The sequence below is a fragment of the Prionailurus bengalensis genome, chromosome B4 (genome assembly GCF_016509475.1).
Source record: "Prionailurus bengalensis isolate Pbe53 chromosome B4, Fcat_Pben_1.1_paternal_pri, whole genome shotgun sequence".
NCBI classification, from domain to species: Eukaryota; Metazoa; Chordata; class Mammalia; order Carnivora; family Felidae; genus Prionailurus; species Prionailurus bengalensis.
Genome location: NC_057358.1, coordinates 21419129 through 21446597, shown reverse-complemented (window position 1 = coordinate 21446597; position 27469 = coordinate 21419129). Strand labels below are relative to the sequence as shown.

Genomic DNA, 27469 nt, shown 5'->3' with positions numbered 1-27469 from the left:
CATACCGTTTGGGAAAGAAATTAATTTGCGCGGCGCTGAACCCGGCATGGAGGTGCTAGTGATGTCGGGAAAATGTCCGTTAAGAATGAATTTCAATTACCCCTTTCCTACTTCTGCAGCTTGCAGTTAGAGAAAAAGGCATGACGACATCTTAGAAATCCTCTTACCGCTGTTCATTTTTTAACTCAGTGATACTTGTAAGATCAGGAAGTTCTATTCCGAGAAAGTCGATCAAGATATTCCCATCCGGTAGGAAAGCAAAGCTTTTAATTTTTAATTTTTTTAATGTTTATTGATCTTTGAAAGAGAGGTGGGGGGGGGGGAAGGTCAGAGAGAGAGGGAGACACAGAATCCAAAGCAGGCTCCAGGCTCCGAGCTGTCAGCACAGAGCCCGAGGCGGGGCTCAAACTCATGAAGCATGAGATCATGACCTGAGCTGAAGTCAGATGCTCCAATGACTGACTCACCCAGGTGCCCCGCAAAGCTTTAAACAGTAGGAATGGTCTCACGGTCCATGGGTTCGAGCCCGCCTCCGGCTCTGTGCTGACAGCTCACAGCCTGGTGCCTGCTTGGGATTCTGTGTCTCCCTCTCTCTCTGCCCCTCCCCCACTCACGCCCTGTCCTTCTTTCAAAAATAAACATGAAAAAAAAGTTAAAAATAAATAAATAGTAGGAATGAGTGTGGAGGGAATGCTCCTGGTTTAAGTTAAGATTCTTTAGTTCATCTTCCCCGTATTTAAATGAGGCTGTTAATTGTGGGCAGAGGGTAACACATTTGGAGCCAGCAAAACGTTTTGGAGGTGAATGTTGCTTTTACAGATTAAACATCAAAGATCAAAGTCATACTCCTGACATGATAACTACTAACTACTGTCAGTAATGTTGGCATATTCAGTTGGTAACTTTCCTATTTCTGCTATAAAGAGACCACAGTCATCCGTAACGATATTAACAGTCTGACAAGTAATAAGCCGAAATCTCTTTTTAAGAACGCCATACTTTCTATAGTCTTTGCTTTCTAATTACTTAAAAAGCTCATAAAGGAGCAAAAATAAAAAAAGAAATCATTTTAACAAGTGGACGATGATTTAATTATGCTCCTTAATATTCGGAACTGCTTCAGACGAGAGATGTTCCAAACAATAAGATATACAGAGCATCCTAGTTTCAAAGGAAGACCCGGAATTCTTGTTAAAAATCCGCTTGCATCATCGTGGGAATGGAGGTAATCAAGACAACAAAAAACATACCTGAGACTTCAATAATGTGAACATCTCTTTAAGGTTTATATTTGATACATTCCACTTAGGATCATATTAAGAACCAAAAGTGGAAGGAAAAAAAAAAAAAGTGAGGCCATATGATTCAACCCATCACCCTGTATTCTGATGAATTAAATTTAATTTGGCACTTAAATTTGCTGATTGTGAAGAAGCGACAACCTCAAGAATAGGAGTTATCCGGGCACCTGCGTGACTCAGTCAGTTAAGCGTCCCGCTCTTGGTTTGGGCTCAGGTCAAGGTCATGATCTCACAGATTGTGAATTTGAGCCCTGTGTCGGGTTCTGTGCTGACAGTGTGGATCTTGCTTGGGATTTTTCTCCCTCTCTCTCTGCCCCTCCCTAGCTTGCTCTCTCTCTCTCTCTCTCTCTTCCAATAAATAAATAAATATTTTTAAAAACTAAAAAAAAAAAAAAAGAATGGAAGTTATCACAATTGCCCAAGAGAGTACAGAATGTAAATGAAATATCACCGAGGAGAAAAGAAGCTATGATTGTCACACAGACCAGCTCAGAGGTGGACGGAACTGACAGCAACTAGGTGGGGACAAAATGACTAAGGCTCTGGAGAATGCCTGGTCGGTTGGTACTAACCCTCAAGGCACCTCCCACCCTTGGTGTGAATAAATCCGGGAAACACACCATATTGATACGAAGGCAAAGCCAAGAGTGTCTGTTTCCACTTCTACCCATGCTCTAGTCCTTGGTACATATTTAATCTTTCTTGTGGTGTCTCCCATTCTTTCTTACTGCCAGCAAGCATTTGAAATTACGCACGTTTTCTAATCATTAGAGACGTAAACCTGCTCCAAACTCATTTTATTTCTATGACTTGTTTTTCAGGCACCTAATGCAATCGTTCAGTCCCTTCAGCCGAATTACTTTGTAGTTTTTAATCATTGCAAACTATGCGTTGGTGAGAATGCACAATTCCTTTGCCACTTGGCGATTTTTCCTTTGACGGGATTCACCTTTTAAAACATCCCGGAGAATAAAGGAGGAGCCGACAGTGGAGGTATTTCAACGGCAACCGAGACAGAAGGTACGAGTGTTTCAGGTAAACGCATACCAGTCAATTCTCAAGGGCTTTGTCTTTTGTATGGAAAATTTAAGTAAATACATAGGATCACACTCCATCGTTTCGATTTCTCTTATTTGTTTAAAAAAAAAAAAGGGGGCTACGAGATACAGGAATTTTCATCAGATGTACCTCTGCCCACAACCTTTGTGTTTCATTTTGGCTTCTTCCTTTTTCCTGGACAAAGGCATATGTTGCCTTGGTTCCTTTGTATCTCTATCTTCTGCTCTTTTCCCTGCTCTTTATGAGCCAGTAAAGAGAAGTACATAAAATCCTAGCTGTTTAAGAAACCAAAGATTCTAGTACACAGTGGAATAGAGCTTTTACTAAATGGAACATAACTGCCAACGCTGAAAGACAAATCGCACGCGTGCAGCTGGGAGAACTACTTGCATTGTGGGTAGATCCCTGCCTGTAATGTGCTGTGTGCACTCCGTTCAAGTGTAAACAGCGTAACCGAGATGAAATTATTATGGTGAAAAAAAATCCAGCTTATTATTCTTACCTAAAAAAAACCCCAAACAAACAAACCTTAATTTCATTTATAGAAATAGAGCACAGAATTTATATTTTTCTTTAAAAAAAATGGCGTTAATTTTGTGATTCAGACCCAAGACGTTCTGTTTTATTTTTCTGTGTCTAATGTGCACACAAGCTGAAGCCTGTCATATTTTAAAAACACATTTCCGTTTCCTAGATAGTCTATGGCATTCTCCAAATGAATGGGACGGAAGTCAAACTGCTTTGTTACAAAATCCAGAATTGTAGGCCCATATGTCATCATGATAATCGAAAATATTTTGATTCTTACTATCATTAACCTCCACCAGTTGGAGTTTAATCAAGTAAGAGTTTAAAATGGGCATTAAAAAAAATAACTGAAACTCAAATATGGGAATGTATAAAAACATCTGTTTGTATCACTTGATATATGTAAACAGAAGTGAAGTTCGACACGTCATGTGTATCCAATTTATTACCAAGTCCTGACTGGTTTCCTCCCCCATATTTCTCGAACCTCTCTCTTTTCTCCAGCTGTATCTCTCCGATCCAATCCAGTCCACATCCTCTCTTGTGAATTGATGTGCTCTTCTAAGCGGTCTCTCCTCTCCCCCTCCAATCCTTTCTCCAATTTACAGCTAAAGCGAGCTTTTAAAATAATAATCCAGGACACCTGGGTGGCTCGGTCGGTCAAGTGACCAACTTGGACTCGCGTTATCATCTCCCGGTTCCTGAGTTCGAGCCCCCTGGGCTCGCTGCTGTCAGCACAGAGCCTGCTTCAGATCCTCTGCCCCTCACCCACTCACACTATCTCTCTAAAAAATGAATGAACATTTATGGGGCTCCTGGGTGGCACAGTCGGTTAAGCGTCCGACTTCAGCCAGGTCACGATCTCGCGGTCCGGGAGTTCGAGCCCCGCGTCGGGCTCTGGGCTGATGGCTCAGAGCCTGGAGCCTGTTTCCGATTCTGTGTCTCCCTCTCTCTCTGACCCTCCCCCGTTCATGCTCTGTCTCTCTCTGTCCCAAAAATAAATTTAAAAAGTTGAAAAAAAAATAAAAATAAAAAAATAAAAAATGAATGAACATTTAAAACTAGATAAGTAATCGGATTATTATAATTAAACATACAGTAATATACATAATACATAAAATCAGAATCAGGTTATTTTTTTTTAATTTTCTTTTTTTAACGTTTATTTTTGAGACAGATGGAGACAGAGCATGAGTGGGGGAGGGTCAGAGAGAGAGACACAGAATCTGAAACAGGCTCCAGGCTCTGAACTGTCAGCACAGAGCCCGACGTGGGGCTCGAACTCACAGACCGCGAGATCATGACCTGAGCCGAAGTCGGACACCTAACCAACTGAGCCACCAGGCGCCCCAGAATCAGGTTATTATAATTATATATACAGTGAAATATATAGTACATACAATCAGATGTCTCCCCTACTTAAAATGTTTTTGGTTTCCCATTGCTCAGGATGAAGTTCCAAATTTCTCACTTTGCCTCCAAGCCCCTGCAGGAGCCAACCTGCCTCCCCCACCGCTGCCGGAGGCCTCTCACCTCTTCCTGTGGCTCTGTGCTCTGGGCCTCGCTGGAGACCTGCATCACGCTACCGCCACCGGGCTCTGTCTCCCCTCTGAATGTTCCAGAACGCCGTTCTGACTTCCTATCAAACTCTTCCCCCGGAAAATTCCTATTCACCTGCCAACTTCAGCACAAATGCCTCTTCCTCTAGGAAGCATAACCCCCCAACTGGATCAGCGCTCTTTTCCACGTGAGCTCAAGATCATTTGTTTGTTAAACATAGACACATTTTTTAAAATGATGTTTTGGCACAAATGGTCACACAGAACAGCAGCAATCTTGAAATACTATTTTATAGAAGCTTGTTGTGGGAAGGAGCTTAGCACAAAGTTTCTCATTTAAATCCTGGAGCCCTGGGGCGCCTGGGTGGCTCAGTCGGTTGAGCATCTGGCTTTGGCTCAGGGCACGATCTCACAGTTTGTGGGTTCGAGCCCCGCATCGGGCTCTGTGTTGACAGCTTAGAGCCTGGAGCCTGCTTCAAATTCTGTGTCTCCCTCTCTCTCTGCTCCTCCCCTGCTCATGCTCTGTCTCTCTTTCTCCTTCAAAAATAAATAAAAATATTAAAAATAAAAATTTAAATCCTGGAACCCCAAGATGAAAAAGCACTTACGGGCATGGGCACTAAGAACATTGTGCTCAAATAAGTGTCTCTTTATGGCTCCCTGAAAATACTATGCTATTTCATGTCTGTGTGTCTTTGCACTCATGTTTTCTCTGCCCAAAAGGCGGGTCCCTATCCCTCCACACCTCTGCCTGGGGGACTGTAGCTCACCCTTCAAAACCTGCTCAACTGTCCCTTCCTGTGTGGAGTCGTTCTTGTCCGTTCTTGTCCATCGCTGCCTCCCTTTGTTATTCACTCCCTCCTCTTGCTATGTCTACACCTGGCTCCCCCTTCTTAGAGGCAGGGCTTGAGTCCTATTTATATCCCCAGGGCTGAGAAGATCAATATATCTAAACTGACTTGACTCAGCTCAAGGGGAGCAATGAAGAAAACCTCAGTAAGAGTCGCGAGAGGGTGAGGGGAAAATGCCCGGCTCAGCTTTAAGTTTGCAAGAAGGCATAGGACCTCAACCAAGTTGAGGTCTCTGCTCATATCACCTACGGCTGCCCTCCCCACCCCAATGCTACTCTAATTATTTCCGTGCAGTAATTATCATGTGGGGTTTAGCACATGGCATCTCGCGCTTTAGACAACCTCTTAGGGATATATCCATTTCATGTGCCAAAGGATGTCTACGTTTTGTCTTTGCAGACATTGTTGACCTGTTTGCTCGGGTCCCATCATCAGATGACGCTATTTGGTACTTCTCAGAAAACCCTCACTGCAGTTTGGAGGTTCACGTTTAACCCGCCTGCGAAGGCTGGTTACGCGAATCAAGGGTGACCTTGGGCAGTGCAGAAATCTGTTTAACAGAGCCCACATACAGGGTAATATGTGGAACCCGATGGAACAGATGGTGATATTGGCAATCAGAACCTTGTTTGTTAACAGTGATTACAACCATTCTCACCAGCGTGACTTTTCATATGTCTCTGCGAGGTTCGTCACACCAAGGAAGACATATTGGCAACAGACACACCGCAAGTGGTCAGGAGAGGTGCATATGCCGCCGGCTCAGGGCTGGCGCGGTTAAGCCTTGCGGGCTCCCGGTGAGGCTGTACAGGTGCCTGGGGATGGGACGCTGGCCGTTATGATACACGGGTCTCTCAGGTATCACAGCCAGATCTGGAATGCTGTGAACAGGATTCCTGACTCTGGTTCCAGCCAATTTTTCAACAAAAGTAATGATCCAAGAAGTCGAGCGTATTCGTGAAGTTGATCGATTTCTGAGCGCATCGAAAAGAACTAAGAGCCCGCTGCAGCCCCACGGTTGCAGGAGAATGGGATACGTGCCCCAGCTCTGGCTGAGCTCCAGGATAGACAAAAGTAGCCAAGAGAGTTCTCCTTTTAAAGGAATATTATTTAAAGAAGCTTATCAGCAGTAAGGGAGAGAATCACAATGAATTGTAGGCAAATGCTCAAAGTGAAGGGTTTTTAAGCAACATACAATTATTAAAATAAAACCCAGCCACAAAAACAAATGCACGACGTTTTACACTCCACAGCAAAATAGGAAAAACGCAAAAAAAAATTTTTTTTAAAGGATGCGAAAACCAAATTGCTTCTATCACGTTGGTGTATCTGAGCGGCATAATTTTGAGACCTTCAGAGTGTGCTTTTCTGCTCTAGTTGCTATGACATCATGGTTTCCAAAGAGATAATGGCTAGTTGCAAAGCACCTAGTAGAGGCTGACCCAGCACCTTCAAAACAGCATGCAGGTTTTTGTTACCAATTACGAGGCAGTCAACCAAAGTCTAGGGATTTCAAATGCAATTTTCTTACGAGTGACATGGAATCCTTATTGACCTATCTGTCCAATCACAATACTTCCTTCCATACATGCCACCTTCTGTTTCAAAAGCTGGAATGGCTGCCAATAATTAACTAGCTGCCATCAGGAAAGAACAACTGTCTTCATTTTTACATGGCTGACTTGTCTCCTGATAAAATAGGAATAATGGTCAAGGTGTTCGAATGTTCGCAATAAATGGCTTTTGCGGTTACCGAATGTTTCTGTTTAGCCTGGAAATCAGTCTCTTTGCATATCTGCACATGACAAGGGACGCAATCCCAAAGTAATTAGAGGTACCGTGTTGTTGGTTTTCTTAACTAAATCATAAGGACGCTGCGTGCTTTCGTGTGACAGCACTTGCTGGGGCTGCCTTATTCTCATCAGCTCTAATGTCACCTTCTTCAGGAGAGGCCATCTTTGACGAGCATTATGTCATTCCCTCGACCCCTTTCACAACCCTGGTGTCACGTGTGCCCCTCTCTCTGACATTGTGCTGTTTTATTTAACTGATGCTGTTATCACTTCTGAAATTACCTTCTTAAAGTTACTCGTATATGGTCTCTGTCTCCCATCCAACACGTAAGTTTCACGACAGCCGTTTCGTGGAAGCTTTGTTGTGTTCCCTACGGTATCCCTGCAGCTAAGAATAGACATAAAGAACACTTGGGTACCGGTGAGAGAATTACAAAAGAAACCTAAATTCATAAGTAATAACCTCCTTCACCTTTGAGATAAAACAATAAAAGAGGTCAAGAGCAATCCCATCCTTCCTAGTGGAAGCTTTGTTCCAAACGCCCTAGGATACTAGACAGAGGGTAATTATTCAGATACCCAAAATATAATAGGCAATCTAGGCTCACTTTTCTTTGTTTTATAGTTAAGAGAGAGAAAATTTAGAGAGACTAAGACTTAACCACCAGGCAAGTCAATCAACCAACACAGGATTAAAACTATGGTGGTCTGACTTATAGTCTATAACCTTTTATAACCATCGATCTCTGAAGCTTTAAAAAAGTACGGTGGGGTTTTTTTTCCAGGAAGAAGGAAAAAAAAAGCGCCAAGATCTACCTGGTTCATTTCATCATTCCTCAGGGAATGAGAAATGAGATGGGCCATGGGCCATTCTGATATGTAGCATAGTGGGAAATTCTTAGTGACCATTGGAAAAAATTTTTTCCCCTTTCTTTATTCCCTTTATAGAAGGAGGGGGAAGAAGAGGAAGTGGAGGGGGGATAACAGGGAAAGGAAGCTGGGAGAAGAGGAAGGAGGGGAGGAAGGAAAGGAGGAAATGAAAGCTCATGCCTCCCAAGCGCCCTACTAGAGTTCAAGGAGTCACGGCCTTTCCAGTCTGGAAGAATTCAAAGAGATCAGGAAAGCAAAGAAAAGCATTTCAGTGACGATCTGGAAAAGTTCAGACTCAGATACTGAGCAGGAGGCAGAGAGAAAGAGCAGTTGTTTCTAGACTAGAAGTTTCCACCGCGGCAAACTCCCTAGGGATGTACAGAGCAGTCCGCCTCGGCGTAGCTCGATCCCACCGCCGTGACCCTGAGCAAAGACCGTGCCTCTGTTTCCTCATCTGCAACGTGGACCTAACAATTATCCCTGCCTCATGGCACTGCTTCGAGGATTTAGTAATATATTCCATTTCAGGAACTTAGCTTAATGCCTGGCCCAACTGTCATCACCACCATTGTCTACTCCTGTTCAGTGAGCCTCGGTGCAGGGATTTTCCCATATCCTGTCTCGATTTCTCAGACCACGGAAAAACACCGTATTTCCAAATTTGCCTGTGTGTATGAAATTCTCATTTTCAAACAACTTTTCGGCTAAGTGGTCAAATCTCCAACACTTGCAGGGCTGGAGCTGGGACATTCTCGGGATCCCACCCAAGCCTTTCCCGGTTAGGTGCAGTCAATGATCAAGAAAAGCCATTTCCAGGGGCGCCTGGGTGGCGCAGTCGGTTAAGCGTCCGACATCAGCCAGGTCACGATCTCACGGTCCGTGAGTTCGAGCCCCGCGTCAGGCTCTGGGCTGATGGCTCGGAGCCTGGAGCCTGTTTCCGATTCTGTATCTCCCTCTCTCTCTGCCCCTCCCCCGTTCATGCTCTGTCTCTCTCTGTCCCAAAAATAAATAAAAAACGTTGAAAAAAAATTTAAAAAAAAAAAAAAGAAAAGCCATTTCCAGAGAAGAAGAAAACACACAGAAAATGATTAATATGAAACGTCAAGGATAAGTAAAAATGGAATTTATGTAGGTTTTAACTACTGCTTCAAACTGAGAGGGCAAGAGAAAAAAAAAATCGCACAATAATTTGATAGTTTCCTAGGAAAATCAGTACTGCTGGGAATTAAACTGGAAAGAGGTACCAGCAACTTTAAAATCAGGTTAATGCAAATGTTAGCGTCTGCTCTCTGGGTAATAAAAGCAGCATAGATAATATTCTAATTGATCACTTCATGGGATTCACAGAGCTTCACGAAACTGGTAGCCAATAAAGTTTAAACCGTTTGTGAAAGTTGACTAGACGACAAGGAACACAAAATGGGGATATGGCATCAACTTGGTTTACTGCAAAATCCAACTTTTCATTCTTTCTTCAAATCCAGTATGATTTTTTTCCGGCCAGAGAAGGAATGAAGGTAGAAAAGAAAAGTATCCATTCAGTAAACTTGGATGGAAATAACACAAGAATAAATATTAAGGGGCGCCTGGGTGGCTCAGTCAGTTAAGTGTCCAACTCTTGGTTTCAGCTCAGGTCATGATCTCATGGTTCCTGAGATCAAGCCCCGTATTAGGCTCTGTGCTGTCAGCATAGAGGCTGCTTAGGATTCTCTCTCTCTCCCTCTCTCTCTCTGCCCCTTCCCCGCTCGTGTTCTCTCTCTCAAGATAAATAAATAAACTTTAAAAAAAAAGAAGAAATTTTAAGTGTACCTCAAAGACTCTTCCCATTTATTTCATCTGTTAACTTCAGAAGTCTTTTAAAATGGTAAATAACACATTTAGTTCTTCGAGGGATCAACCTTAATACAAAAGTTTAAAACATCCTTATGCGCAAAACTGAATTTCCTAAAAGGTTATGAAACTAGCTTATTTATCTTGTAGGTCGCTCATATTGTGAGCATTCTAATTCAAAGGAGGTAGCATCTTACGACAAAGTGATACTAGTAGGCATTTTAAAACAAAATATTCTTTTCCAGGGTACACAGTCAAGAGCGAAAAATCAACTCTAGAGTAATTACGATAACGATGCGATTAACTGATGCTGTCCAAGCATATTATATTAATCCTGTGTGGTTATATGGCACGGCACATACTCAGCCACCAGAACTATGAATGTGTCAGAACATTTTTAAACGACTGCCCCTTACAGAGGACCAAAGACAAACTCAAGCATGAACACACTGTTAGTGGTAGAATATTCTCTCTTTAAAAGCAACACAATGAAATGCTTGCCAGATCACAATATTTTAATAATGTTTTAAGCTATTACGTTAGACACACCAGAGGGTGTTTCAAATTAAATTAATGTGTCTTCCACTAAAACACGGAGCGATCTTTCCGTTGCCAATTTTTTGCCCCTCCCCCAACTTCCTCCTTAAGCACCACTAGGGGTCAGTATAAAGACACGGTTCCCTTCACTGCTCGGCAGGGAAAACAGAGCCCTGGAAACATTTTCCCAGGGAAAAACCCTCGCGCAATAAAGACAATAACTGTACAGCTGCAGCATTCTTAAGTCTATCTTAGACTGGACACATCGGGTCTATGACATGAGTTTGCATTTTTCATGAGACCGCATTTTAATTTTGTAAATCACAGTGGATTCGTTCTATAGTCAATGTTTCTTCAGTAACAAAGCAGTCACCGTGACAAGATTACTTCTTCCAAGTGAACCTGTATTGGGCACAAAGGATGCTCTAGAACAGACGTTAACATTTCAAAGGGTGAGGGGCGCCTGGGTGGCTCAGTCGGTTGAGCGGCCGACCTCAGCTCAGGTTCGAGCCCCGCGTCGAGCTCCTTCCTGACGGCTCGGAGCCTGGGGCCTGCCTCGGATTCTGTCTGTCCATGACATACCTTTTAAATGGTTTCTCTACACGTTACATGGCTTTCTTAGGCACGGTACTCCACGAATAATTCTGCTAGGCCTTAAAACTATTCAGCCAATGCTTTATTTCTCCGTCAGTGAAGAGTAATACGAAATGACAGGTTATCCACAGATAATAAAAAAAAACATTCACAAGTTTCCAAACTACTCAAACATACACCCGTACAACTTGGGGGCACTGTGGCTCTTTCTGGGATCCCTTTGGGGTATACTCCTTACTTATAGGTCACACAGCAGTAGAAGGGTCCCCACAGAAGAGCTCTTTGACCCTCGTGTCATGGAGACCAGCAGTGGCCCAGTAATCAATCATTTTGGGGGGGGGAGGGGTGGGTAACCATTATATGTGCTGTCATTTAGAACTCTCTTAAGTCACTGCTGTTGTGGAAAGCCCAAAAAGGGGTACAAAAAATTAAAAAAAAAAAAAGAAAAGGAAAGAAATGGAGATAAGAAGGTCTCTAAGCTTAAGGGAAATCACCTGGTTCTTCACGGAGGTAACACAGAATAAGCAGGAAGAATCAGGAGTTAGTATGATCTGCGAACAAACAACGGAGACTAGATTATGTGTTTTCTGTGGCAAAACCAGTTATTACCTACTTATCTATGGGTATTAATTGTATTATTACTTTTCATAGTTTTTTAAATGTTTTTATTTATTTTTTGAGAGAGAGTGCAAGCGGGGGAGGGACAGAGAGAGAGGGGGACAGAGGATCCTAAGTGGGCTTTGTGATGACAGCGGAGAGCCGGATGCAGGGCTCAAACCCACGAACGGCGGGACCATGACCTGAGCCAAGGTTGGAGGCTAAACCAACCGAGCCACCCAAGCGCCCCTACTTTTTGTATTTTTATTTTATTCCTTGTCTTATTTCCTAAAATAACTGCATCGTTTGAAAGCTATCCTGCCAACGACCATACCATTTTCTAATCTTTTCCCAGTTTACTAATAGCCAACACTCACTTCGTGTTGGAACGGAAAATGAAAAACATGAAAGTCTTTTTAGTCTTCAGATAACTCAAAACCTCTAATTCTGATCAGATCCAACAGATGGCAGTGATGTTATAAATTAACAGCTTAAAATATTCTTGTAATGTGTGGAATCTGCTCCTCAGAAGAATGTCAACCACGGGTAATAATTCCCTCACTATTTGCGTAAATCATGTACAACTTTAATATGAATAATTGGACAGGAGAGCACAAGTAGAGATCACCTGAAATTTCGCTGAGATGCTACTTCCTGGATGAAAAATCAACAACTTTCTCCTTTCCAAGAAGTATTACAAGTGGAGAATTGTCAGAAAGATTAGCAGTGAACGAAGCAAGGACAAGTGCCCGAAGTGACTAAATGGGTTACCTTTTCATAGGGAATTCATTATTGCTCTTAGGTGTCTATTTTCATCTATTTCTTCCTACAAGGGTTGTCTTAGCCTTCTCACTTTTTATTTATTCGCTTAAAAATGATTTCACGGGGCGCCTGGGTGGCGCAGTCGGTTAAGCCTCCGACGTCAGCCAGGTCACGATCTCGCGGTCCGGGAGTTCGAGCCCCGCGTCGGGCTCTGGGCTGATGGCTCGGAGCCTGGAGCCTGTTTCCGATTCTGTGTCTCCCTCTCTCTCTGACCCTCCCCCGTTCATGCTCTGTCTCTCTCTGTCCCAAAAATAAATAAACGTTGAAAAAAAAAATTAAAAAAAAAATGATTTCACTTTTCTTTCTCCTTCTGTCACTTTAAATAAGCAAATATGGTTAGGGGCACCTGGGTGGCCCGGTCGGTTAAGCCGGTCTGACTTCTTGGTTTCAGCTCAGGTCATGATCTCACGGACCTTGAGATGGAGGCCCACATCGGGCTCTGGGCTCACAGTTCAGAGCCTGTTTGGGATTCTCCCTCCCTTTCCCTCTCTCTCTATGCCACCCCCCAACGTGCTCGCTCATGCTCTCTCTCTCTCTTCTCTCTCAAAATAAATAAACATTAAATAAAATAAGTTAATCTGGCTGTTCTTGTCCTTTTTTTCCTATGCCTTCAAATTGGTTTTTTTTTTTTAATTTTTTTTTCAACGTTTATTTATTTTTGGGACAGAGAGAGACAGAGCATGAACGGGGGAGGGTCAGAGAGAGAGGGAGACACAGAATCGGAAACAGGCTCCAGGCTCTGAGCCATCAGCCCAGAGCCTGACGCGGGGCTCGAACTCTCGGACCGCGAGATCGTGACCTGGCTGAAGTGGGACGCTTAACCGACTGCGCCACCCAGGCGCCCCTGTTATTTTTTTTTAATGTTTATTTTTGAGAGTGAGAGTGTACGAGTGGGGAATGGGTAGAGAGAGAGGGGGGACAGAGGATCTGAAGCAGGCACTACACTGTCAGTACAGAGCCCGACACAGGGCTTGAATTCGCCAATGGCAAGGTCATGATGAGCCCGTCGGCCACTCAACCAACTGAGCCACCCAGGGGCCCCTCAAATTGTTAATTTTATTTGTGTTCATGGCCTTTCCATATTTTGATCCACTTTAAGTGATCTTTACCCTGCAGATAATAAAGAATGAATAGTACAAACAGAAAAGTCTTAGAGGTAAGTTCCCACTGTTGCTTCTGTGATCCAAATCATGTAAAAACACAACAATACAAACGATCACTTTCTGTTCTCAATTACGGGCATTGGTTGATGTCAGACCTTCTGGTTTTTCACTGTCCTTTCACTTTCCGTCGCGTTTTTGGTGTAAGTCCACTTTCCCCCCCAAATCCGTTGTTACATAAAGGAAATTACGCCAGCATTACGTGTAATCATAACACACCAGAGATCACTCAATGCATAAAACAGGCCTCCAATTCCAGAAGGTGCCCCGACTTTAAGAATTAGAAGTCCAGGGGCTCCTGGGTGGTTCAGTTGGTTGAGCATGTGACTCTCCATTTCTGGTCAGGTCGTGATCTCACAGTTTGTGAGTTTGAACCCAACATCAGGCTCTGTCTGCACTGGCAGCAGAGAGCCTGCTTGGGATTCTCTTTCTCTCTCTCTCTCTCTCTCTCTCCCCCTCCCCTGCTCTCTCTCAAAATAAATAAATAAACTTGAATAATAAAAAATTTAAAAAAATAATTAGAAATCCACTTTAGGCACAGTGAGATATGAATGTCAGAGAAGAGGTTGTCTTCTAACAAACAAAATTAGTATTCACAATGCTTAGTTGCAAATCTTTCTTTTTAATTAGGCTGGCAATTATCAGGTATCCGAACAGCTACCCAGTGCACCTGGAAGACATTAGCTCTGGGTTTTTGCCTTTTCTTACTACTTAGGTGTGGCAGAAAAGCAACATTCTTTCCACCCCCCCAATCTCACCCCCCCAGCAGCAGTCAAAACTCAGGCCTTCCCCTTCCCCACGTGCCCCCCATGCCCTCATGCGGCGCCCCCCCCCCCCCGCCCCAGCAGCTAGGAAAAGTGATCCAAGGCCCTGCTTCTAAAACGTGATGCCAGAAATATTCACCAACGCAGAGTTTAAGCTAATATGTTTTTAAAGACAATCTGAGTAGAATACACTTTTGATTAAAAATAATCAATCATGGTTATTGCCTCTTCTGTTTTGGTTCTAATTAATGCTCTAGGAGGCCTGCTAGAAGAATGGGCAATGTGGTTTATTTGTTTTCATTCCTTTTGGTTGACTGTAGAACCTTTGCCAACGCCAGTCTTCAGCATTTGGCACAAATATGTCAAATCTGACCCCATTTCCTCCCCCCCAAAACATTCATTTTCAGTATCTTTTAGCTCAAAAAGTCCAAAGTAAAAAAGTATCTAGGTCTCAAGAGAGACAGATATCCATAGCCATAAGAGATACCTCAAGAGACGACCATTTCCATTCACATCCCATTTCCCATTCCAAACACATATTGAAAAAAATGATCAGAATGGACAGTATATAATAGGTTAAAGAAACACCTGCCATTAAAGTTTTATAAAAGTAAAAATAAATCACAAAAATAAAGAGACACGTGGCATCATTTAGTCTTAGTTGACCTTTCTATGTTGACAACATGGAACCATAGAGTCGGATGACAAAGTTCTGTGTAACAGATGACTGAATTGCAAGAGAAAGTCTGAAGCAGCCTCTTTCAGAAGCTACTTAACATCCTAACTTTCTATGATTTTGTATAAAACTGTGAAATTATATAAGCCAGGCAAACTCACATCAAATTAAGACATCTATACACTCTGGAGGCCTATTAAAGTATTTTAGATAATATATCAATCTAAATGCACCCAAGATAGAAGTGTTTTAATGTCACTGGTAAGACCTTTTCACTGGCACCACTATCCTGGAACAATGCTATTTTCAAATTGCTACTTATTATGACTCAATATTCTAGAAATTTGTGTACTTTCACATAGATAATGATGACCCTGAATTTAGGAAATTGCTATGTCAAAGATTGGAGCTATTAAAGGAACACAGTTTTGTTCTGATGCTTATCCTATTTTGGCTGTATTTTAATCGGGCATTGTTAGATTTTTAGTCATCCCATTAAGATCTCACAAAATACTGTGTGGGAGTAGAGAAAGGGAAAGAAAGGGTAGGAAGGGTAAGAAATAGATTAAGTATATGATGGCGGTAGAGGAAGATCGATTTCAAGTTAGAAAAGAGTAATCTCAGCCACAATGCCATAAAGCAATAATACACAAAAGTTAATAACTTACGTATTGTGATGGTGGATTTTATGTGTCAACTTGACTGGGCGAAACAATACCCAGAGAGCTGGTAAAATATTATTTCTGAGTGCATGTGTGAAGGTGTTTCTGGAAGAGGTTAGCATTTGAGTCAGGAGACTGAGTAAAGGTGGCCCTCACCAATGGGGGTGGGCATCATCTAATCCGTTGAGGGTCGGAATGGAACGAAAAGGTGGCAGGGTGAATTGCTCTCTGCCTAAGCTGGAGCATTCATCTTTTCCAGCCTGGGACACTGGCTTCCCCGGCTCTCAGGCTTTCAGATTCACACTGAATTATACCAAGAGATCATCTTTCCTGCTTCCCCAGTTTACAGATGGCAGATGATGAAACTTCTTGGCCTCCATAATCACATAAGCCAGTTCCTATAATAAACCTTCTCATATGTGTATATGATGTCCTATTGGTTCTGTTTCTCTAGAGAATCCTTAATAATAAACATACCAAATGAGATACAGGGAGGGTAAATAATTATTTTATTTATGAATGTTTCTTTCAAGAAGTTCTCGCTCTTTTATAAGGCAATCTTCTGTGGAGGAAAGAACACAGATTCCAGATTTAATTTCCAGCTCAGCCATTTTTTTTTAAATTTTTTTTTCAACGTTTATTTATTTTTGGGACAGAGAGAGACAGAGCATGAACGGGGGAGGGGCAGAGAGAGAGGAGACACAGAATCGGAAACAGGCTCCAGGCTCTGAGCCATCAGCCCAGAGCCCGACGCGGGGCTCGAACTCACGGACCGCGAGATCGTGACCTGAGCTGAAGTCGGACGCTTAACTGACTGCACCACCCAGGCGCCCCAGCTCAGCCATTTTAATAAATGTGTGTACCCAGGAAAATTAGGTAACCTTGCAGAGCCTCGGTTTCCTCATCTGCTGACAGATTATCTTGGTAATTGAAGTTTGTGCTGAATATAGATCACACACCACAGTGCTTAGAATATAGAGGGCACTCCTTTCCAATCTTTCCGCATAGTGTTTACCCATAAATATATTGCTTTCCATAGACTTGTTTTTTTTATTTTTTTTAACGTTTATTTATTTTTGAGACAGAGAGAGACAGAATATGAATGGGGGAGGGACAGAGAGAGAGGGAGACACAGAATGGGAAGCAGGCTCCAGGCTCTGAGCCATCAGCCCAGAGCCCGACGCGGGGCTCGAACTCATGGACCATGAGATTGTGACCTGAGCTGAAGTCGGACGTTTAACCGACTGAGCCACCCAGGTGCCCCTCTATTGACTTTTTAAAATGTTTCTAGATTTACCTAATATTTATGTCCTTTTAAAATGGGTCTTGTAGGGGCGCCTGGGTGGGTCAGTCGGGTAAGCCTCCAACTGCAGCTCAGGTCATGATCTCACAGCTTCTGAGTTCTAGCCCCATGTTGGGCTCTGTGCCAACGGCTCAGCCTGGAGCCGGCTTGGGATTTGGATTCTGTGTCTCCCCCTCTTTCTCTCTCTCTCAAAAATAATAAATAAACTCTAAGAAATAAATAAATAAAACGGATCTTTTAAATTTTCTCTAGATTTATCACATGTTTCTACAAAGTTGCCTTTAATATTTCCCGTTTTGTTTCTTCTGGAATCGTCCACAAAAGTTAGACTGTGAGCTGAACCAGATGGCTCACCCATTTTCCCAATCGGCCCAGAAGAGTCAAGATTTTGTAGCATCTTTGAAAATCAGGGCCATCTGATGACTCTGACTTTCATAAGGATTCCTGAGGAGTAACCCAAGAGAGAACATCTGAAAGAATATGTAAATTGCCTGGAAAGCCAAAATATTAAAATGAGAACATCTTGGACTGTTAGATACCCCTAAACAAGTCAGCGTTGAGTTTCTGCTTACTTTGCATTAGCGGGATGGCATGTGGTTAGATTGGCCAGGGCCAGGGAGGCGGCCTCCCTCACTTCTTCACTGTCACTCTTCAGCAGCAGGATTAACTGTGGAATCCCTACAGAAAAAGAGAGGGAAGATGTGGTTTTGTGAATACCCAGCTAAACTACAACTGGGGACCTAAAAATGTTCGAAATGGTTTTTTTCTGCTTTGCTTACCCTGGTTATTGAAAAATTCCTTGCTGCCCGTATTCTCACACATTGCCGAGATCGCTTGGGAAGCGGCAATTTTAGTTTCGTCGTTTTCAGAACCCAAAAGGGCTACGAGGCATTTTTCAACCTCTTGTTCGTGAAAAAGTTTTCTATTCTCAGCTTTCATAAACCAAAAGGAAAAAAATTAATCAGGATTTTGCCGCAAAAAACCATGCAAGGGTAACTACTTCCTCATCTAAAATGTGACAGGAGGTTCCAACTGTTTCTTAGCCTCAGTCGCGAAGCTCTACACTAAATAAAATATTCCCCCACTCGACCTCTAGAACACAGTGACTATGCAAAGTGACTTATGAATATTAAAACTTAAGTTCCTGTTCCCTTGTATGATATCAGTACTAGGGCAAAGAAAATTCTACGATAAGAAAGAGGCAAGTTTCAGATTCAGCGAAAATTTATTTAACACCAGCCATGCTGCCTGGCACGGTGCCGTGTTCACACAATGCTGTCTTCTCACTAAGGACAAAACCCTGTTTGGGGCGCCTGGGTGACTCAGTCGGTGAAGCGCCTAATACTAGATTCGGGCTCTTGTCATGATCTCCCAGTTTATGAGTTCGAGCTCACACGGGGCTCCGTGCTGGCAGGGTGGACCCTGCTTGGGATTCTCTCTCTCCCTCTCTCTGCCCCTCCCCAGCTCTGTCTCTCTCTTTCTCTCAAAGTAAATAAATAAAGACTTTTTTTTTTTTTAGAAAGGACAAAACCCTGTTTATTTGATGTTTATTTTAAATACAAAACTCAACATTTGAAGAATGCCTAAGACATACAAACTGGCATGCTGGAGACTCAAGAGAAAAGGAGAGAAGTAAAGACAGTAAAAAAGAGTAAAAGAGAATGAGCCCAGGTCTTCGGGATTTATAACCTTATATCAAAAAATCATAATCATTTTTATCTCAAGTTACAATAAATGCTGGTGCAGCAAAAATTACAATAAATATTTAATTGCTAAATTACCATTGATGTAACCTAAACATACATTAGCATGGGTTTTTTTTATTTGAAAACAAATAAAATTGTGACTCTAAGAACATACCATGACATTCACCCCATTATGAAACACTTAATTAAAAATCAAAGTATTTTCAATGTTCTTTTTGTTCCCTACTGTTTTTCTCTTGATTTCCTTTCATTTTTTTAAATAAATGACAACCTCATTACTATACTAAGCAAGCACTGCATTAAACTAAATTAGAATGTTAAAACCTCATTTTTTTGTTCTGTGTTCTCCAGCTATTTTTTAATTTTAATTTTTATTATTTTAGTGTTTTTATTTTTAGAGAGAGAGAGACCGCACAAGTGGGGGAGCAGGGCAGAGGGAGAGGGAGAGAGAGAGAGAGAGAGAGAAAGAGAGAGAGAGAGAGAGAGACAGAATCTTAAGACAGAATCTCCATGCTGTCAGGTCAGAGCCCGACGTGGGGCTTGATCTCACAAACCATGAGATCATGACCTGAGCCAAAATCAAGAGTCACATGATCAACCAACTGAGCCATCCAGGCATCCCGTAAGTTACTCTTTATTAAAGGCATGTACTAGAAAAAAGATATATTAAACCAAACTCAATTTTAATGCCGTAAGAGGAATCAGAGACTAGTTTGACAAGAACCAGCTTACAAATAATTCTTTGCTAATTTGTTTACAGTCCTCCAAAAAGCCTCATCGTAGGTTTGACTTTCCATTAATTACCCTTTGAAGTCAATTTACGTGGTTAAAATAGAAGAACGTGTAAGATATGCTCTTAGGATGTTGATATACTAAGAGGAGACTATTCTGTTAGAATAAAAAATCTCTGCAAAAACCGCCCTACTCATTTCGATCGTATGTGACTTCTGCACGAGGAACTAATTCATCGTTTACATATATTACAACTAACTTGTGTTTCTAGGAATATTCTCAGAACTTATCATAACTGCTTGTCCACTTTAAAGTTAATAGAGGATCTCTGTCTTCTTTTAACCGTGAGTTTTTTCAAATTGCCCCCTTTTGCGCAGAAGCGGAACCACACTCACATGTCACCACCTTTGCAATCACTTTTGGCCTTTGTTCATTCCAAACACAGCAACCTGGTCACAACTGGCACTGGCTACATCACTAACACTTCTGTTCATTTGTCTTAAACCAATTATGAACCATGTCCTGTAATCCTATCGTTTTAATCCCTTGCTCCTTTCACTTAAACCGAGGATTCAGGCAGGTCATGACTGTTTTACTCTTGTAAATGGTGCGATTAATACTTAAATCTCAAGTATGTGGCTTCTGAAAGGTTTTAAAATATATGTAGTCCTGATTAGTATTCCCTGAATAAAAAAGATCTGAAACTCTTCTAGAGTCTTTGACCTAAAATGCTTAGATTTATAATTAAGATTTCCCTGATAGCTCTAAATTAACTTTACTAAACAGAACACTCTGAGCATAACTTCTACCAGGAAAATCAGCCAGAAGAATTAATTTGTTAAGACTAACTTTGGAGTATGTGGTTGTCGCATTCAAAAACCAGTATATACGCAATTCTTGGAAATATTTTTTTAAAAAATAATCTAAATACCACGGGCAATTAGTTTCTCAGCCCTGCTGGGAGTGTTCTCAAAATCCAGCTGCGTTCACCAAACCTCAAAAGTGCTGACTGCAGTGTGGCCATAATAGATTTAAAAGATGAATTAACATATTAACCAAGTACCTTCACTGAATTGCTGCACCGAGAAGTAAAGTATTTATGTTTTAATTATACAGATAATAAAGATGGCAAGGTAATTATGCTACTAATAGAGTAATGTCCTTTAAAGATAACATTTGTGCAGTATCACTAAAATAAAAAGCGTGAGGCTTTGTAACTGGAAATAAATCTGCACGTAATGATGCTTTTCTTCACCCGCTCTCGGGAAGTTGCTATGGCGCCACCTTTGCTCCTGCTGAGATGTTAATGTCAGTTCATAAACCTCCTGGCAACGTGGTAATTAACACCTTCCTCCTCCCGGTCCCAGGTCAAAAACTGACTGATCTGGGCTTTCGACTGTGGGGACGCATGTTAAAAAGTACTCAACAAACAAAACTTAAAGAATGTGTGTTAAGGGGCGCCCGGATGGCTCAACGGGTTAAGCGTCTGTCCGACTTTGGCTCAGGTTATGATCACACGGTTGTGAGTTCGAGCCCCCCATTGGTCTCTGGGCTGAAGCTCAGAGTTCAGAGCCTGGGGCCTGCTTCGGATTCTGTGTCTCCCTCTCTCTGCCCCTCCCTTGCTCTCTCTCTCTCTCAAAAATAAATAAACATTAAAAAAAATTTTCTTTTAAAGAATATGCATTATGTGTCTGTGTGTTTTTGACGTGCAATGACAATGCATTCCCTAACTTACAAAACATTTTTGATGATGAAAAAGTAAGAAAGAAAGTTTTACGTGAATACTGATGGTTACATTATTCTTAATAACAGGATAAGGAGCAATATTTGTGAAAACCTACTTATAAATGGAGTTCTCTAACTGTGCAAATATCTTCTCTCATTCAGTGGGTTGTCTTTTAGTCGTGGTGATTGTTCCCTATGCTGTGCAGAAGCTTTTCATTTTGATGTAGTCCCAATAGCTTATTTTTGCGTTTGTTTCCCTTGCCTCAGGAGACATCTAGAAAAATGTGGCTACAGCTGATGTCAGAGAAATTACTGCCTGTGCTCTCTTCTGGGGTTTTCTAACTGTGGAAAATTATTTTGAGACTTCATGATTATTTACTTCCAATACAGAAATATTAGGAGAGAACTTTGTTATTCCTTAGTAAGTTTTTAGTTTTTCATTGTCACTAGTTAATATAAAATAAAGCATCCTAGATCTGGCTGGGTCTGGCAGAGAGAAGTCAAGGCAGGCAACATTTGGTATAAAAAGGGGTAGACAAGAAACACAGGTAGGGCTTGAAAAGAAGGCACAGTACAAAAGGGAGGCAGGGGAGAAGAGGTGCTTATTGTCGATCCGGCCAAGTAAACAGCGTAAGGAAGTAAATAAACAACAAATAGAAGAGATCATCAGGTAAACGATGCGGCTGTAGGATTTAGGAGTTGGGAAGTCGATGTCAAATCCTACAAGGACTGTTTTGGCAGAATGGGAGAAGCTGAAGTCGCATGCAGTCGGTCGAGGGATGGAGATGAGATGAAGAGGTGAAGTTATTTCAAATTAACTAGTCTTTCAAAGCAGTTGATTGAGAAGAAAAGGGGGGAAAGAGGGGGCCGTGGGTCAGGGACAAGTCAGGAAGAAACAAATTTCTGTAAACTACTCCTGGTCAATGAACAATTATGGGCTCCTCAGAACGTTCTAAATTTGTATCGGTTTCGTCCTATATAACCACTAGGACCAGGAGAAAATAGCACCCCAGTGTTGTAATGCCACATTAGTGGGAAAGCCTCATCATCATCCAAAACTGGGCTAAAGGACTCCATTGCTGTCTCAGTTGACGGGGTAAATAAGCAAGGGCATCCTGCAGGTCTTGTCTGATTATTGTAACTAGGCCTAGATGATGAAAAAAAACCCACCAAAACATTAAAAACCACAATTAGGAATGTGTAATAGGTATGAAAGAAAGAGAACAGAGACGGGCTAAAATAATAAATATTCCTGGGGGGGAAAAAAAAAACAGTAAATAAAACAAAAGTAATAACCAAAAGTATAATAGGAAAAAAGTTTCCTAAGTTAGAAAACAAAAAACAGATCCCAAACCATGATTCAGTAGATGACAAGACTTTTCTATGTCTCAGGCAGAGAGAGAGGGTGGGTATGTGTCAGACACATTTTGACAAAGTTTTTTTTAACTTATGGGATAAGGGATTCAGCACAAATACAAAAAGATAATATTTTCTATAAAGAAGAATGGAAATCAGACTGCCCTTAGACTCAGACGCTACACAAACAAGGTTCGTAGAAAATTGGAGAAAATGCTGTGATGTAACAGTTCCAGACCCAGCCAAACTGTCTTATGTGCTTTTTTCCTAAATAAAATCTTAAGAATGGGTATGTTTTATCATGAGAAATTTACAATGTACACTGAAGTGGATTCAATATGTAAATAACGGTAAGTGTGGAAAAAATTGAGTGTATAACGGCAAACTGATTCATAAAAAAGAGAATTATATAGATTTTTTAAAATGTATTTATGTATTCATTTTTTACAGAAAGAATGCATGGGGGAGAGAGGCAGAGGGAGAGAGAGAGAAAGAGAGAGAGAGAGAGAGAAAGAGAGAGAGAATCTCAAGCAGGCTCCACACTCAGCCTGATGCGGAACTCGATCCCACAACCCGATCGTGACCTGAGCTGAGATCAAGAGTCAGATGTTCAACTCACTGAGCCACCGAGGTGCCCCCAAATTACACAGATTTTTAGAGAAGAGAATCTATAACCCCCCCCTATGAAATTTACAAACATCAGGAAAGGGAAGAGTTATGGAAGCAAAAAAGTTAAATGTCTTCAATAACTGTAGCCACTCTATCTTTAAAAAAGTCATTTAAAATTTCCTTTCATCTATATAACAAAAAAAGGAAGAAAGCAAAGAAGACAACATAGAAAAATGAAAAGCCGAAAACAGCAAACAGGGTCAGGAAGAAGGTGAAACAAATACAATAGTTGTAGAAATAAACCTAACAGTGGTTCATCCCCTTGCCTCTGGATCTAGCGAGTGATGGTTTCACAATATTGCTAATCTGTGGGGACCTCGCTATCCCTTGCTTGTTCCCTTAACCCTGACTGTACTTCTGAAAGTAGTCCCTTCATGTGTCTCTTTATTTAACTCATCTGGAGTTTAAATTTTTTTTTTTCAACGTTTATTTATTTTTTGGGACAGAGAGAGACAGAGCATGAACGGGGGAGGGGCAGAGAGAGAGGGCGACACAGAATCGGAAACAGGCTCCAGGCTCTGAGCCATCAGCCCAGAGCCCGACGCGGGGCTCGAACTCACGCACCGCGAGATCGTGACCTGGCTGAAGTCGGACGCCTAACCGACTGCGCCACCCAGGCGCCCCTCATCTGGAGTTTAAAGAGCTGGTAGTACACCTTTGTGTCTAGTCAACAAGTATCTATTCCCGTATTTTATTCATTGTTTACCTTTATCTTCTAGAACAGTGCCTTGCATATAGCAGGCATACAATAAATATTTGCTAAGTAGTGGGCAAAGAGCATACTTTTTCAAGATCTCATAGAAGACTCGTATCCATAGATCATATACTAGGCCTCGGTGACAATGCAATATCATTTTCAAAGCAAAACTTGCATTTTTTAAACTACAAATCAAAAAAATGTTAGAATTTAAAATGGGAGACTTTGAACTCTGGGTCCTGCTGGAGAAATGGGATCTGGGGCTCACTGTAGGTCTTTCACTCAAGGGTTGGCCCAGTTTGCTGATATGGTCAAAAGGCTGATTAAAATCCTTGCTCCATAAAACTGAAATTGAAAATAATCCTACGATAACCAAATCTTTATATTACATAAAATGATGGTGCATGTTTCTAAAATGCTGTTCGTAACATACATCACCCCACTTCAAAGAGGAGATCATGAATAAGAGAAAATCCAGAAAAAGTAAGGGAATGAGTACAGGATAGCATAAGGACATGGTGTATGGGGAAAGGCTAACTGAAGATTCTTCAGTCTGGAAAAATAACGGTTAAAGGAAACATGAAAAAAAAAAAAATCACAAATGGCATAGATGCAATCAATACAGATTTAGTCATTTGATTCTAAAATAGTGAGGAGACACAATTTGGAGCCGGGATGTAGTCATTTTAGAACTAACATACGGAAGTAGATTCATAAAACATGAAGTGCCAGATGGGATTTAAAGACTATCTGCTTGAGTTTCTTTGTATTACAAATAAAGAATGGATTTCACCAAATGGTGCTAGGAAAACTGGATTTCCACACGCAAGAGAATGACGTTGGACCCTCACCACACCATACACAAAAACAACTCAAAAATGGATCAAAGACCTAAACATAAGAGATAAAACTATAAAATTCTTACAAGAAAACATAGCGGAAATTTTTCATGACATTGGCTTTGTTAATGATTTTTTGGATATAACACCAACAGCATAGGAAACGAAAGAAAAACGAGAGAAATTGGACTCCCCCAGAATTAAAAACAGTGCGTCAAAGGACACGATCAATAGTATGAAAAGGCAACCCACGGGACGGGAGAACATGTTTGCAAACCATACATCTGATAAGGAGTTAATATCCCGAGTATAGAAAGAACTCCTACAACTCAATAACAACCTGGTTTAAAAAAAAAGGGGGGGGGGGGCTCCTGGGTGGCGCAGTCGGTTAAGCGTCCGACTTCAGCCAGGTCACGATCTCGCGGTCCGGGAGTTCGAGCCCCGCGTCGGGCTCTGGGCTGATGGCTCGGAGCCTGGAGCCTGTTTCCGATTCTGTGTCTCCCTCTGTCTGCCCCTCCCCCATTCATGCTCTGTCTCTCTCTGTCCCAAAAATAAATAAACGTTGAAAAAAAAAAAAAAAAAAAAAAAGGGGGGGGCGGCAAAGGATTTAAACAGACCTTTCTCCAAAGAAAATAAGCACATGGAAAAAAAAGCTCAACGTCACTGATCATTAGAGAAATACAAATTAAAACACAGTGAGACACCACTTCACACACATGAGCATGGCTACTAACTAACTAACTAACTAAATAAAGAAAACAGCAAGTGTGGGTGAGAATGTGGAGAATTGGAACGCTTGTGCCCTGTTGGCGGGCGTGTAACATGGGTGCAGCTGCTGTGGAAAACAGTATGCAGTTCCTCAACATATTTAACACAGAATTACCATATGATCCAGCAATTCCAGTCATGAGTATATACCCAAAATAACGGAAAGCAGGGACTTGAAAAGCTATTTGTATATGTATGTTCATAGCAGCATCATTCACAATAGCCAAGCAGTAGAAGAAACCCAAGTGTCCATTAACAGATGAACAGGTCAACAAAATGTGATGTATACATACAGAATACTATGTAGCCTTAAAAGGGAAGGAAGTTCTTTTTTTTTTTGAATTTTTTTTTTACATTTATTCATTTTTGAGAGACAGAGCACAAGCGGGGGAGGGGCAGAGAGAGAGGGAGACACAGAACCCGAAGCGGGTTCCAGGCTCCCAGCTGTCACCACAGAGCCCGACGCGGGGCTCGAACTCACAAACCACGAGATCATGCCCTGAGCCGAGGTCCGATGCACAACCGACTGAGCCACCCAGGCGCCCCGAAGGGGAAGGAAGTTCTGATGCATGCTGGAACATGGAGGAACCTGAGATGGGTCACGCAGAGTGAAATAAGCCAGTCACCAAAGGACAAATATTTTACAGTTCCACTTGTATCAGTACTTAGAATAGTCAAAATCACAGAAACAGAAAGGATGGTGGTTGGCGGGGACTACAGGGAGGGAGAAGTGGGGAGTTCTTGCTTCATAGGTACAAGCTGTCTGTTCTGCAAGACGAAAAGAGCTTTGAAGATGGATGGTGGAGACAGCGTGAATGTACTTAATACCGCTGAGCTTAAAAATGGTTAAGACGCTAAATTTAACATTATGTATATCTTGCTACCATTTTTTTTTAAAGAGTAGAACTCATTTCCTTTCCTTTAATCAAAACCAGCTTCTCTTCTTGAGTTCCCCATTTCTGTGAATGGCACCATTCTACTCCCAGCTGTCCTAGCCAGAAACCTGGTCTTGTCCTTGACATCACCTTCTTCCTCCTCCAACCCATGTGGTCGCTCATCGAACACTTATGGACCCTCCCGATGTGCCAAGCACTGTCATGGGGGATTCTCCTTGCAAATGTCTGTTTCAGGAAACTTTCACCTGGTCCTCTTCCTGGTCTTTCTGGGTCCGGTCCAGCACACTTCGAATCTCTCCCCAACTGTGCAGCAAGAGAGCTCTTTCTTTTAAAAGTGAGCATCTGCAATGGTCCCTCACCTTTCTAAGCCACTTCAATGGCTCTTTGTTGCCATCAAAATAAGGTCCAAAGTCCTTCCTTGGCTTATATCGCGCATTAGCATCTGGCTCCTCATTACTTCCACAGCCATCACTTTCAATTTTCTGCTGCCTTCTATTCACTAGCCGTTCTGAAAACTTTCAGTTCTAGAATTTACCATGCTCTGTCCCTCCTCTGGCCTTTATACCCTGTTCCTTCTCCTTTAGAGCACTGGTGATCCTTCCCCATCCCACCAGGACCTTCTTTGCCCAGACAATTTCTATTATTTACTTTATGTCCTGGCTGGTAAATTACTCATGTCGGGAAAACCTATGTGATCCAACCTGACTTTAGGTGGCCCTCCCAGGTGATCCTGTCCTTCCACCATCAAGCACAGTGTGATCATCTGCTTCCTTGCCCCTTCTGGGTTTATTGACCCAAAGTGGGGGGCTCAATAAATAATTAGTAAATGAATTAGTAAATAGGTCCAGAGAGGCTGTGGTTCATTCATAGTTACAACTTAGGTCATTGCACTGCAGGTAGCGGGACCAGTGGTAAAACTAGACCACCAGGGACTCCCCACCCAGGGCTCTTCCCGCTGCTATGTCGCACGATGGGCCATAAATTCATGAAACTCACTATCCCAAGAGGGGCTGTGACCGGCTTTAAATGGTCCAACCACACAAAAGAGAAGTCGCAAAAATTTTGGCTTTGATATCGTCTGTCTCTTGCCATCGTCCTCTCTTTCGGTCTCAGACAGCTAAGAAGACCTGGGACAGCTGGAAAACAGAACTGACCAGGCGCAATAAGGTCGAAGT

The 27469-nt window shown here is 42.0% G+C and overlaps 1 protein-coding gene across 10 annotated transcripts in view; it reads right to left on the bottom strand.

Moving 5' to 3' along the window:
- The window catches only part of ARMC3 (armadillo repeat containing 3), a 102037-nt gene that overhangs the window by 28223 nt on the left and 46345 nt on the right, over positions 1–27469 (bottom strand). For all 10 annotated transcript variants that reach the window (XM_043561426.1, XM_043561427.1, XM_043561428.1 and 7 more), the window contains exons 9-10: positions 17686–17838; positions 17479–17584 (exon numbers count right to left, since the gene is read on the bottom strand). In XM_043561426.1, the coding sequence (XP_043417361.1) occupies positions 17479–17584; positions 17686–17838 (259 nt within the window). The remainder of the gene's footprint in view (positions 1–17478; positions 17585–17685; positions 17839–27469) is intronic.